At 41.9% G+C, this 14,615-nt stretch overlaps 1 protein-coding gene across 2 annotated transcripts in view; it reads left to right on the top strand.

Moving 5' to 3' along the window:
- Window positions 1-14,615, top strand: part of LOC140211574 (aminopeptidase Q-like) — a 193,081-nt gene that overhangs the window by 107,416 nt on the left and 71,050 nt on the right. For both annotated transcript variants that reach the window (XM_072281418.1, XM_072281417.1), the window contains one exon: window positions 9,770-9,906. In XM_072281418.1, the coding sequence (XP_072137519.1) occupies window positions 9,770-9,906 (137 nt within the window). The remainder of the gene's footprint in view (window positions 1-9,769; window positions 9,907-14,615) is intronic.

Here is a 14,615-nt window from a genome sequence, read left to right on the forward strand (position 1 = left end):
GGGGTGCTGTGGATAATGTGGAAGGCTGTCAGAGGTCGCAGCGGGACATTGATAGGATGCAGAACTGGGCTGAGAAGTGGCAGATGGAGTTCAACCCAGATAAGTGTGAGGTGGTTCATTTTGGTAGGTCAAATATGATGTCAGAATGTATTATTAATGGTAAGACTCTTGGCAGTGTTGGAGGATTAGAGGGGTCTTGGGGTCCGAGTCCATAGGACACAAAGCTGCTGCGCAGGTTGACTCTGTGGTTAAGAAAGCATACAGTGTATTGGCCTTCATCAATCGTGGGATTGAGTTTAGGAGCCGAGAGGTAATGTTACAGTTACATAGGAACCTGCTGAGACCCCACTTGGAGTACTGTCCTCATTTCTGGTTGCCTCACTATAGAAAGTATGTGGAAACCATAGAAAGGGTGCAGTGGAGATTTACAAGGATGTTGCTGGATTGCGGAGCATGCCTTATGAGAATAGGTTGAGTGAACTCGGCCTTTTCTCCTTGGAGCGACGGAGGATGAGAGGTGACATGATAGGGGTGTAAAAGATGATGAGAGGCATTGATCATGTGGATAGACAGAGGCTTTTTCCCGGGGCTGAAATGGCTAGCATTAGAGGGCACAGGTTTAAGGTGCTTGGAAGTAGGTACAGAGGAGATGTTGGGGGTAAGTTTTTTACGCAGAGAGTGGGTGAGTGTGTGGAATGGGCTGCCGGCAATGGTGGTGGAGGCGTATATGATAGGGTCTTTTAAGAGACTCCTGGACAGGTACATGGAGCTCAGAAAAATAGAAGGCTATGGGTAACCGTTGATAATTTCTAAGGTAAGAATATGTTCGGCACAGCTTCGTAGGCCGAAGGGCCTGTATTGTTCTGTAGGTTTCTATGTTTCTATGTTTCTTGGCCAGTAAGACTAATTGAAGCTCTGGGAAAGAAGAAGGAAGTATACATTGGGCTTATAAGGGTGGGGATGGGTGAATCCTTAATGACTATAAAAACATAAGTTTTTCAGTAAGGTGGCAGTGCACTCGGTCGCATCAGCTTCTATGAGGCTAACCAAAAGTGTTATTGTCTTTTTAAAATGTATTTTTTATGATCACAAGATCCTATTGGTTATTACATACCGCAGGTCTATCCCATCAGTGAGTTGCTCCTTGGTGGAGGAGCTGAATGAACTGGACTTGATGCAGATCATGCTGCTGCCTGTGTCGGAGAGTCATCAGAGGAGTGGGTGAACGAAGGTGGCGTGCAGTGACTGATCAACTTAGTCACTTTTTTTTGTGATTACAAGACCCTGCTGGAAATTGTTAATGTGGAATGCCTCAAGTCCGATTCAGTGATTTATTGGCGGATGGAAGGGGCGAACGGTGGGGTATCAGCTTGGCCTTGGTCACAGCAAGGACAAGGCCTCCAGCTGCAGTGTTGTCTGTTTACAGCCTTCCAGGAGAGAGGTGTTGGGGTTGTTGTGCTCCACTGAAATGCCAGGGGTGGTGAGTGCAGCATCCAAGCTAGAGTTGGTGCTGCCCCCCAGTGTTCGCTTGGCAGAAGACAAGCTGCAGACTGCTGCAATATTCATGGATTCGGGGTCCCTCACTATACATATAATTTTTGCGTGACTGTATTTTACGGATACCTTTACTGGTGTGCTTGCTATCTGATATGTGCTACATGTGCCCTGTGCAGTGTATGACTGTCAGCATTGTGTTTCACCCCTTGGCCCTGGAGTAATGCTGTTTCATTTCACTGCATCAGTGGGTATTTATGTATGGTATAATAACAATTAAACTTGATAAAGAATACGCTTAAGAGGGAGCTCAGGAGGTCATAGAGAGGTATGAGGTGCATCTGCAGGTTTTCATTTTTTTTTTAATTCCCTGATGGATATCATAAACCTATAAGAGAGATGAGCAGAATTAGGCCATTTGGCCCATGGAATCTACACCATTCCATCTTGGTTGATGTATTTTCCTTCTCAACCTTATTCTTCTGCCTTCTACCCGTAAACTTTGACACCCTGATCAACCAAGAACCTATCAACCTCCACCCTAAGTATACCCAGTGACTTGGCCTGCACAACCATCTCTGGCAATGAATTCCACAGATTCACCACCCTCTGGCTAAAGAATTTTTTTCCTCATCTCTTTTCTAAATAGATGTGCCCTCTGGTTCTGGAATCCCCAACTATAGGAAGCACCCTCTCCAAATCCACTCTGTCTGGGCCTTTCAATATTCAATAGGCTTCAATGAGATCTTCTAAACTTCATTCATCTAAACTCCAGCAAGTACAGGTCCAGAGCAGTCAAACACTCCTCATATGTTAACCCTTTCATTCCTGGGATAATCCTCATGAACCTCCTCTGGACTCTCTCCAATGCCAGGGGCCCAAAACTGCTCACAATACTCCTCGAGTGGTCTGACCAATGACTTATAAAGCCTCAGCATTACATCCTTGCTTTGTATTCTAGTCCACTTGAAATGAATACTAAAATTGCTTTTCTCAAACTTACCACAGCTCAACTTGCAAGTTAACCTTTAGGGAGTCCTGCAGGATGACTTCCAAGTCCCTTTGCACCTCTGATATTTGAATATTTTCCCCATTTACAAAATAGTGCGTGCCTTTATTCCTTCTACTAAAGTGCATGACTATATACTAATGTACACTATATTCCATCTGCCACTTCTTTGCACGTTCATCCATTGTCCTTCTGCAGACTCCCTGCTTCCTTAACACTATCTGTCCTTTTACCTATCTTCGTATCATCTGCAAGCTTGATCACAAGGCTTTCAATTCCTTCATCCAAATCATTGACATATAACGTGAAAAGAAACAGTCCCAACACTAAGCCCTGCGGCACGCCACTAGTTATCAGCAGCTAACCAGGCAAGGCCCCTTTTATTCCCACTCTTTGTCTCCTGCCAGTCAGCCAACCTTTCATCAATGCTTGTATCTTTCCTGTAATACCATTGGATGTTATCTTGTTAAGCAACCTCATGTTGACAAAGGCCTACTGAAAATCCAAATAAACAACATCCACCAACTCTCCTTTATTGAGCCTGCCTATTATTTCCTCTAAGAATTCCAACAGATTTGTCAGATAAGATTTCCCTTAAGGAAACCACGCTGAACTTAACCTATTTTGTCATGAACCTCCAAGTAACCCGAAACCTCATACTTGAGAGTAGACTCCAGCATCTTTCCAAACTGCTCAATTCAAGCTAATTAGCCTGTAATTTCCTTTCTTTTGCCTCCCTCCTTTCTTAAAGAGTGGTGATATTTGCAATTTTCCAGCCCTCCTGTACCATTCTGAAATCTAGTTATTCTTGAAAGATCATTACAAATGCCTCCACAGTCTCTTCAGCTACCTCTTTCAGAACCTTCAGGTGTGGCCTATCTATTCCACATGACTTACCTTCCTTCAGACTTTTCAGCTTCCCAAGCACCTTCTCCTTAGTGATGGCAATATGCTCACTTATGCCCCTGACACTTTCACATCTCTAGCATTCTGCCAGTACCTTCTACAGTGAAGACTGAGGCAAAATACTTATTAACATGGGTGATGCCAACAGGCTCAATCAACTGATTAGAAAGGCTGCCTCTATTATAGGAGTCACACTGGAGTCTGTGGTAGAACATAGGACTCTACGGAAAATCCTGGCAATTCTGGACAACGTTTCTCACCCTCTGCATGCCAACATGGCTGAAGAGGAGCACCTTTAGTAATAGACTAAGACAACTGTGCTATCTGAGGTCATTCTTACTCCCAGCCATTAGCATCTATAGTGAATTAACCTATAGCCGGGGAAGTGATGACTCCCTCCAGTTAGGCTGTTTGAGGTAACTTACTTTTTTTTATTCTTTCTACTTCTCTTCTACTATTTATATCTCTGCACTTGTAATGCTACAGTGACACTGTAATTTCCTTTGGGATCAATATCTATCTATCTATCTATCTATCTATCTATCTATCTATCTATCTATCTAATTTTCCCTCCATTTCTTTGTCCCCTATTACTACTTCTCCAGCATAATTTTCCAGCAGTCTGATATCCACGTTTGTCTCTCTTTTACTCTTTATATATCTGGAAAAAAAACTTTTTATATGCTTTTTTATATTATTGGCTAGCTTACCTTCATATTTTATCTTTTCTCTCTTTATGGCTTTTTACTTGCCTTTTATTGCTTTTAAAAATCTTCTCAATCCTCTACCTTCCTACTAATTTTTGAAATATTATATGCCTTCTATTTTGCTTTTATGCTGCCTTTGACTTCTTCTATCGGCCATGGTTGTCTCGTCCTTCCTTTAGAATACTTCTTCATCTCTGGGATGTATCGCTCCTGCTCCCAGAAACTGCAGCCATTGCTATTCTGCTATCATCCCCTGCTAGTGTCCTTTTCCAATCAACTTTGGCAAGCTCCTCTTTCATGCACTGTAATTCCCTTTACTCCACTGCAATACTGATACAACTGATTTTAGCTTCTCCCTCTCAAATTTCAGGGTGAATTTGATCATTTTATGATCACTTACCCTTAAAGGTTCCTTTACCTTAAGCCCCCTAATCAAATCTAGGTCATTACATAACACCCAAACCAGAATTGCCGTTCCTTTAGTGGACTCATTCATAAGCTGCTCTAAAAAGCTATCTTGTAGGCATTCCACAAATTCCCCCTCTTGGGATCCAGCACCAATTTGATTTTCCCAATCTATCTGCATATTGAAACCCCCCATGACAGTCACAACATTGCCCTTTCTACATAGCTTTTCTATGTCCCGTTGTAAATTATAGCCCACATTCTGGCTACTGTTTGGTGGCAAAAATATAATGCCCATCAGGGTCTTTCTACCCTTTCAGTTTCTTAACTCTACCCACAAGGATTGTACATCTTCCAATCTTATGTCACCACTTTCTAAGGACTTGATTTCATTTTTTTTTTTACCAACAGAGATACACACCCCCTCTGCCTACCTTCCATTCCTGTTGGTGTAAGGTGTATCCTTTGATATCAAGCTCCCAAATATAACCTTCTTTCGGCCATGACTCAGTGATGCCCAGAACAACATACTGTAACTACCTGTTTGTGATTGCGCTATAAGATCATCTATCTTATTCCATATACTGTGTGCATTCAGTCCTGTATTCATTACCTTTTTTGATTTTGGCCCTCTGTTGTACTTGATGCCACTGACTACAATTTTGCCCTGTCATTTGCTTGGCCTTTCTCACAGTTTCACTACACATGACCTTTGTTTGTACACCAACTGGCCCACCCTCAGCCCTATCACTCTGGTTCCAATCCCCTTGCCAGCTTAGTTTAAACCCTCCCTAACAGCTCTAGCAAATCTGCCCTCAGGGTTTTCCCATTGCCATTCTGACGTGCCAGTCCGATGTGTCAGTCCATGGCTCCTTTACTGCCGCAATGAGGCCACGCTCAGGATGGATGAGCAACACCTTATATTCCATCTGGGTATCCTTCAACCTGATGGCACAAACATCGATTTCTCGAGCTTCCACATCCCTACCTCCCCCCCACCCCCACCATTCCACATTCCCGTTTCCTTCTCTTGTACTTCTTCCTCCCCTCTCCCCCCTCCTTACACTAACCTCATCTCTTTATCCAGTCCTGACGAGGGGTCTCCATCTAAACCATTGACTGTTTACTCTTTTCCATAGATGCTGCCTGGCTTGCTGAGTTTCCCTGGCATCTTGTGTGTGCTGCCGTGTTGGTGTCCCTTGTGTTCCAGTGTAACCTGTCCTTTTTGTATACGTCACACCTTCCCCAGAAGAGATCCCAGTGATCCAGAAATCCAAAACCATAGAACCATAGAATACTATGTGACAGGGTCCTGAATTACCCCTATGAACTGTGCTTTTGAAAAGAGAGAGAGAGTTGTTTAACATCAGACACCTTGTTATTAAAAGAGAGAGAGGTGAAGACTGCTTTGAGATGGTGTTATGGTTTCTCTGCAGCATGTTTACACTTTGCAAGGACACTGGCAGCATCTGTGTTCCTACAGAGAGAGAAGGGAGGAGCTGGTGTTCAGCATGGTGAGATAAATAGAAGGTCAACTGATAGACTGACAGACACATGGTTTTGGACACTGAATAAGCTATCTTGTGCCCACAGAAAGGTGAGTTTTGGAGGATCGATCAGGTGGATCGATCAGTGGCTCTCACAGTGTGAAAAGGGTGTGACTGGTAGGGAGTTATTCGTGTGTCCGATCCTTGCCTGGGTTGATAATTTCACCACAGAAGAACGGTCTCCTCTGTTGTGGTCACAATTGGTGACTTCTAAAGGATTTCGGAGGACAACGGGAACATCGACGGCATCAGCTCACCTTGAAGACTCAAATCTCTCTCTCTCTCTCTCTCTCTCTCTCTCCATCACTACTCAACTCAATACCACAAACTGAACTGAACTTTACTGATCATCATAAGACTATCTATTTACCCCTAGACTTGAAGAAGCTTGGTTTTCATATATTTCCACACTTATACATATCTAATCATTACTAACCTGTTTTATATATCTGATTTTATATTACTGTATTGCGTAGTTACTAATAAATGCCATTAGTTAATAGCAATACTGGACTCCAAAGTGTTTTCCATTTCTGCTGGATCTTTAACCCATCACGGGGTACGTGAAACTACAGCACAGAAAACAGGCCATTCGGCCCTTCTAGTCTGTGCCGAAACTTTATTCCACTAGTCTCATTGACCTGCACCCAGTCCACAACTCTCCAGACCGCTCCCATCCATGTATCTGTCCAACTTATTCTTAAAACTTAAGAGTGAGCCCGCATTTACCACGTCAGATGGCAGTTCGTTCCACACTCCCACCACTCTCTGAGTGAAGTTCCCCTTAATGTTCCCCCTAAACCTTTCCCCTTTCACCCTAAAGCCATATCCTCTCGTATTTATCTCTCCTAACCTAAGTGCAAAGAGCCTATTCACATTTACTCTGTCTATACTCTTCATAATTTTGTAAACCTCTATCAAATCTCCCCTCATTCTTCTATGCTCCAAGGAATAAAGTCCTAACCTGTTCAATCTTTCCCTGTAACTCAACTCCTGAAGACCCGGCAACATCCTAGTAAATCTTCTCTGCACTATTTCAATCTTACTGATATCCTTCCTATAGATAGGTGACCAGAACTGCACACAATACTCCAAATTTGGCCTCACCAATGTCTTCTACAACCTCCCCATAACATCCCAACTCCTGTACTCAATACTTTGATTTATGAATATCAGGATGCCAAAAGCCTTCTTTACAACCCTGTCCACCTGTGTCGCCACTTTCAGGGAATTATGTATCTGAGCTCCCAGATCCCTTTGTTCCTCCGCACTCCTCAGTGCCCTACCATTTACTGTGTATGTCCTACCTTGATTTGTCCCTCCAAAATGCAACACCTCACGCTTGTCTACATTAAATTCCATCTACCATTTTCTGGCCCATTTTTCCAGTTGGTCCAGATCCCTCGGCAAGCTTTGAAAGCCTTCCTCGCTGTCCACAACGCCTCCAATCTTAGTGTCATCAGCAAACTTGCTGATCCAATTTACCACATTATTATCTAGATCATTGATATAGACAACAAACAGCAATGGTCCCAGCACAGATCCCCGAGGCACACCACTAGTCACAGGACTAATGGTCACTGCCCACTTTACCCCTACTTGAACCATGCATTTATCTGCCAAATCATCCTTTCTTTACCCAAAATGGCGCATGGCACAGGTGGCAATCCAGAGATTACTACCCTGGATATCCTGCTTTTCAGCTTTCTACCTAATTCCCTATGTTCTCTCTTCAGGATTTCTTCCCTTTTCCTACCTATGCGTTGGTACCAATAAGTACCATAACTTCTGGCTGCTCACCATCACTGTATGGAATGGTGTGGACTCAGTCTGAGACATCCCTGACCCTGGGAGGCAACATGCCATCCAGCTGCCTCTTTCACATCCACAGAATCTGCCGTTGCTGCTTTGATTATGGGATCGCCTGTCTCTAGTGCCCTTCTCTTCTGCCTCCCTTCTCTTCAGAGCCACAGAGACAGACACTGTGCCAAAGATCAGTTTGCTGTTTCTTCCCTCCGGTAGGTCATCCTCCCCAACAGTATCCAAAGTGGTAGGTATACATATTATTGAACAGTCATAGGATACTTGGCACTGGCTGCCTATTTCCTTTCCCTCTCCTCATAGTCACACAGGTATCTGCCTCCTGCAGTCTAAGGGTGACTGCCTCCCTGTATCTCCTATCGATCACCTCCTTATCATCCAGCTGCAGCACCAGTTCCTTTGCACAGTCTCTGCAGAGCCGCAGCTTTGTGCACTTCATGTAGATGTAGTTATCACGGAGTTTCCACACCTCACACAAGGAACATTCCACTAACTCTGGACTCGTTCTCAGTGCACTAGTTATGTAATAGCAGAAGAAAATTTACTAGAAACTTACTAAGATCCTCTGCCTGTTCTCACCCAAGCCTGTTTTCATCAAAGCCTGTTGAGCCAAATCAATGTCATGGATTCAAGCAGTTCACCTTCCTCAAAGGAAATAGAAACTTTATGTTCACTATGGAAAGAGATTTTGTCTCAGGGAAGAATCCATCATTTTTTTTTTCATAGCTACCTCCCCAAAAATAATTGAGGACAAGGGTGTTCTCTTAAGGAGACTCAAAGCATTTGCATTTCTTCTGTTAGGGCCTGCTTTTCAGGTCAAGACCACAATATTTCATTGTTGCTTAAAAATGAATCAGGTTTGCAGCAGCAACATTAAATATCTTACACAGTGAATGGTAAGGCACTGAGGAGTGAAGTGGAACAAAGGAACACAGATCCTTGATTCATTCAAAGTGGGGTCACAGGTAGATAGGGTCAAAAAGAATGTTTTTGGAACATTGGCCTTCATAAATCAAACTATTCAGTACAGGAGATGGAATGTTATGTTGAAGTTTTATAAGAAATTGGTGAGGTCTAATTTGGAGAATTGTGTGCAATTTTGGTCATCTACCTAGTAAAAAGATGTAAATAAGGTTGAAAAGATAGAGAGAAAATTTACCAGGTATGTTGCCGGGTCTGGAGGACCTGAGTTAAAAGGAAAGATTGATCAGGTTAGGACATTATTCCTTGGAATGTAGAAGATTGAGTGGAGATTTGATAGAGGTAGACAAAATGATGAGTTGCATACAGTAGATGGGATAAATGCAAGCATGCTTTTTCCACCGAGATTACATGGGATTACAGCCAGGGTTAAGGCTGAAAGGTGAGAAGTTTAAAGGGAACATGAGGGGAAATTTCTTCACCCAGAGGGTTGTGAGAGTGTGGAACGTGCTGCCAGCAGAAGTGGTGCACGCGAGCTTACTTGCAATGTTTAAGAGAAGTTTGGATAGGTACATGGATGGTAGAGGTATGGAGGACTATGGTCCCGATGCAGGTTGATGGGAGGAAGCAGTTTAAATGGTTAGGCATGGACTAGAAGGGCTGAAGGGCCTGTTTCTATGCTGAACTTTTCTATGATTTGATAATTATCAGGACTGGGAGGGAAAGGTGAAGAAAGCAGAACAAGAGATACAGATCACCGCCTTTATACATAGGTGCAAAATTACATTAGCATACAATTCAAAGTCAATTTATTTATAACATACAACTGTTTTGCAATTGAGTTTCAACTACTGATGTCAACTAGAGCATTGATATCCATAAAAAAACATGGTATTAATTTTTTTCAGGTACAAACAGAAATCATTGTTTTGACATCCATCCTTTGTGATTGTGTGCAGAAACATTTTCTGAAGTAAAACGTGCTACTGATGAAGAATGGATCCTGCTAAATGTCAATATGTCTGCCTTCTACAGAACTAACTATGATGATTACAATTGGCGTCAGCTGGGACAACAATTAAACAATGACCCATCTGTAAGTTACGATTTTCTTTATTTGTCCATCTTCAGTACATTGTGCACAAATATGAAATACAAAATGTCTGTCTGTGAATTCTGCCTTTCAGTGAAATCACTGAGTAAAGGTGACAATTATGTACTTTACTTAGGCACTTCTGAGTATTGATGTCAGAGATGCTTCTACTGAGGAACATTCAAAATAATGAAACCATCTTGCGATATGTATGCTATACAACTGTCATATCATCATTAGGGCACAAAAGCATTAGGGGTTGGACTGCAGGACCAGCAGCCAGAGTTCTGATCTTGAAAAATCCTGCCACGGCAACTGGAGAACTTAACTTCAAAATTAAAATAGGAAAGGGCAGGTACGTTGCATCCGGAGTTTCTCCGGTTAGCGGATGATTTCTCTCCACGCCTCTCTGTCGTAGTGGGGAACCGCGTACGAGGCAAGTTACAGCAGTGGTTTGCCTTTGCCTTCTGCCGGGTGAGTTTCCAAAGAGATCACCAGCTCGTAACCCAGCACGGATGGAAAGCGTGCAGGGGAGCTGACCGGTTGGATTCAAACTCGGGACCTTTCGTCCCCAAGTCCGGTGCTGATGCCACTACGCCACCAGATGGGTCTGAAAAATAGGTTTATTAAAATAGGCACGGTAGCTGTTTCCATGAAACCATCAGATTGTCATAAAACTTATTTAGTTCATATCCTTTAGTGGAGGAAATCCACTGTTCTTACATATGACCCAGCCACACTAGTATGATTGAATCTTATTTGCTTCTCAGTTTAGGCATAGTTTGGGATGACCAATAAATGCTAATATCATCTGGTACACCAACATCCTGTGAATGAATAGCTAAATGTACATGCCACAAGTTTTCAGATAAGGTCTGAACCTATCCTTGCACTTCTATCATGGCAATTCAATGAAGTTCTGTCCTTGCTGGTGTTGAATGCTTGACAGAATGTATAGAACACATAACCAGAATGGCTGGGAATATAATTGCAGTAACTTGTGATCCTGCTGATTTTATCCAAATTATCCTAGTTAATCAACTGAAACTCTCACCGTGACTCTGGGAATTGGATAGCCTTTTGACTGGAGTGCTCTCTGTTTATCAAGGATGATCTAAAATCAGCTTTCTTTCCACTTGCCACTGAACAATAATGCTTCATAACCAGTTGGTGTTTCCCTTGGATTTTTTTTTGGTTTTTGATTTGACCCTTCCCAATTCCTAGTTACAACGATAAGGTTCACATTAATTGACAGATATTCATAATGTTTCTGATCTGGTCCACTTGCACAATGAATTGGTTCTATTTTATTTAATAATATCATTCTCATAATTTGTTTTGAAGTTTTCCACAAATTTACTGAAAAATGGTATCTATTGAATTTTATACTAACTATAAAGGAAAGAAACATTATTAGTCATAGCCATACTTTATTGATCCCGGGGGAAATTGGTTTTCGTTACAGTTGAGATATTCAGTATCTTTAGAAAACAGATTTGCCAGAGTTGAGCGACACACACAAAATGCTGGAGGAACTCAAGGAACTCTGAACATCCGAGTGTTGCTTAGAGTTTCAGCACTTGCCGGAGCTGAGATGTTATGGAGCATAATTTAATTTAGATAGGTTTACAATTGGTGGTGTGGGTCCTTGGCTCCTGTATCACCTTCCTGATGATGATGCTGGTTTCCTGTAGATGTGCTCAGTGGTGGGGAGGCCTTTACCCTTGAGAGATACTTTATATTTTATTGTCGCCAAACAATTGATACTAGAACGTACAATCATCATATGCGCTTCGCACTCCCTGGATTACAAATGGATAGTAAATATTAAAAATTTAAATTATAAATCATAAATAGAAAATAGAAAAATAGAAAGTAAGGTAGTGCAAAAAAACCGAGATGCAGGTCCGGATATTCGGAGGGTATGGCCCAGATCCGGGTCAGGATCTGTTCAGCGGTCTTATCACAGTTGGAAAGAAGCTGTTCCCAAATCTGGCCGTACGAGTCTTCAAGCTCCTGAGTCTTCTCCCTGATTGTGCTGTATTCACTACTTTTTGCAGGATTTTCCATTTGAGGGTGTTGGTGTTTCCATAGCAGGCTGTGAAGCAATCAATCGATCTACTCTCCACCACACATCCGTGAAAGCTTGCCAAGGTCTTAGATGTCATGCTGAATCTTTGCAGACTTCTAAGGAAGTAGAGACACTGCCATGCTTTCCTCATAATTGCTGCATAGAAATCAGTGGAATTTATTCCAGCTGCCATTTGGCTCAGGGTTCCATCAAGAATGCTTGCTCCAAATTTACTGGCTGCTTTTTTATCAAGGTTCTGCTCTGCTATTGAATTCTTGATGAAAATCTGCCCGGTAAGCGATCATCAGGATAAGCCTGGTACAGTAACAAATAAACTCTTCCTGGGCTTCCAGCAGGGTGCAGGTATTGATTTTAACTGACATTTCAATGACAAACTCTGCCATCATCATCAGGGATGATGCCTGGGCATGTCTAGTCCAGTGGTATTTATACCCCTGCCGTCCGTCCCTTCTGATTGGTCAGTCCTCATCCAATCAGGTTTCTGCTGGCCAACCTTGTTTACAATCGAATTCCAGTTCTTACTTACAGTGAGACCTTCATCTTTGTTAAAATTCTTTTCTTCTAGTTTTGTTTCAATGACTTCCTTCACCAGGTGTCCCCAAAAGCAATTGGCACAGCACAGTAGTTGACTGCTGTCAAAGTCAGTCCCATGGCCATTGCGAATGCAAAGGACTAGATTTCTTTTTCTAGTACAGGAACATTGAATCCATTCATTTCAACAGAGAGGAATGTCTGCAAGTGATAATATTTATATTTTATAGTTAATATTTACTTGTAGTACAAGCCAGTACTTTGGAGCAAAGTAGGATGAGAAGTGACTTGATAGAGGTGTACAAGATGATAAGGGGCATAGATCGAGTGGCTAACCAAAGACTTTTTCCCAGGGTGAAAATGACTAATACAATAGGGTATAATTTTAAGGTATCACACCAAATGCTGGAAGAACTCAGCAGGTCAGACAGCATCTATTCATAGGAATAGAGATTCAACATTTTGGGCCCAAAATGTCAACTGCTTAGTCCTTTCCATAGATGCTACCTGATCTGCTGAGTTCCTCTAGCATTTTGTATCTGTTACTCTGGATTTGCAGTATCTGCAGAATCTCTTGCGTTTATAATTGTCAGAGGTAGTTTTTTACACAGTGGTAAGTACGTAGAACACTCTGATAGTAGAGGCAGGTACATTAGGAGCATTTAAGAAACTCTGAGATAGGCACATGGATGATAGAAAAATAGAGGGCTATGTAGGAGGGAAGAACTAGATTGGTCTTAGAGTAAGAAGAGTAGGCTGAAGAGCCTATATGGTGCTATTGTGTTCTATCGTCCATGTTATTTAAATCAGTTGGAATTCAATAATATTATTCATGTTTTCTTGCATGTTTTAAATTGATATTATTTTTTTATTTAGGTCAGTCATTTAAAACAATTTTCTTCCAAATAGATTTTGAACCTGATATGCAAAGAAGCTTGATTGCTCAGTAAAATAAAGAGCATCACTTTCTCATTACCAAAGTTTTCTCAGCATGTTCTGGACACCACCCTTACACCAGCTGCAAATGTTTGACACATGTATGTAAAAGTTGTTGAATAAGGCCTCACCAATAGGGATTAAGTAGGATTGAATGCACTCAGTATAAAGTAGATAATCTTGTAATGCAGTTTAGGGATTGACAGGTATGACGTTGTGGGCATCTCTCAGATGTGGCTGAAAGAAGATCATAGTTGAAAGGTTAAGATCCAAGGATACATCTGGCATCAAAAGGACTGGTAGGCAGGCAGGGAGGGTGCGGTAACTCTGTAGGTAAAAATAAAATGAAATCAAATCCTTAGAATGAGGTCAGATGGAATCAGATGAAGTAAAATCCTTGTGGGTAGAGTTGAGAAAATGCAAGGAAGGGTAAAGAGACACTGATGGGAGTTATATACAGGGCCCCCAACAGTAGCCAGGATGTGGGATGTAAATTTCAACAGGAAATAGAAAAGATATGCAATTAAGGCAATGTTACGATAGTCATAGGGGATTTCAATATGCAGGTAGATTGGAAAAATCAGGTCGGAGCAGGAACCCAAGAGAGGGAATTTGTAGAATGGCTATGAGATGTCTTTTTAGAGCAGCTTGTGGTTAAGCCCATTTGGGGAAAGGCAATTTTGGATTGGGTATTGTGTAATGAACCAGATTTGATTAGGGAGCTTAAGGTAAAGGAACGCTTGTGAGGCAATGATCATAATATAATAGAATTCACCCTGCAGTTTGAGAGGGAGAAGATAAAGTCAATTCAGTATTAAGGTGGAGTAAAAGGAATTATAGAGGCTTGAGAGAAGAAATGGCCAAAGTCGATTGGAAGGGACATGGGCAGGGATGATAGCAGAATAGCAATGGCTGGGGTTTCTAGGGGCATTTGGGAAGGTGCAGAATAGTTACATTGCAAAGATGAAGAAACATTCTAAAGGGAGGATGAATAAATGTGGCTGACAAAGGAAGTCAAAGACAGCATTGAAGCAAAAGAGAGGGCATATAATATGGCTGAAATTAATGGGAAATTTGAGGATTGGGAAGCTTTTAAAAACTAACAGCGAACAACTAAAAATCCATGAGAAGAGAAAGATCAAATATGAAGGTA

Source organism: Mobula birostris, chromosome 17 (assembly GCF_030028105.1).
Source record: "Mobula birostris isolate sMobBir1 chromosome 17, sMobBir1.hap1, whole genome shotgun sequence".
Classification (NCBI taxonomy): Eukaryota; Metazoa; Chordata; class Chondrichthyes; order Myliobatiformes; family Myliobatidae; genus Mobula; species Mobula birostris.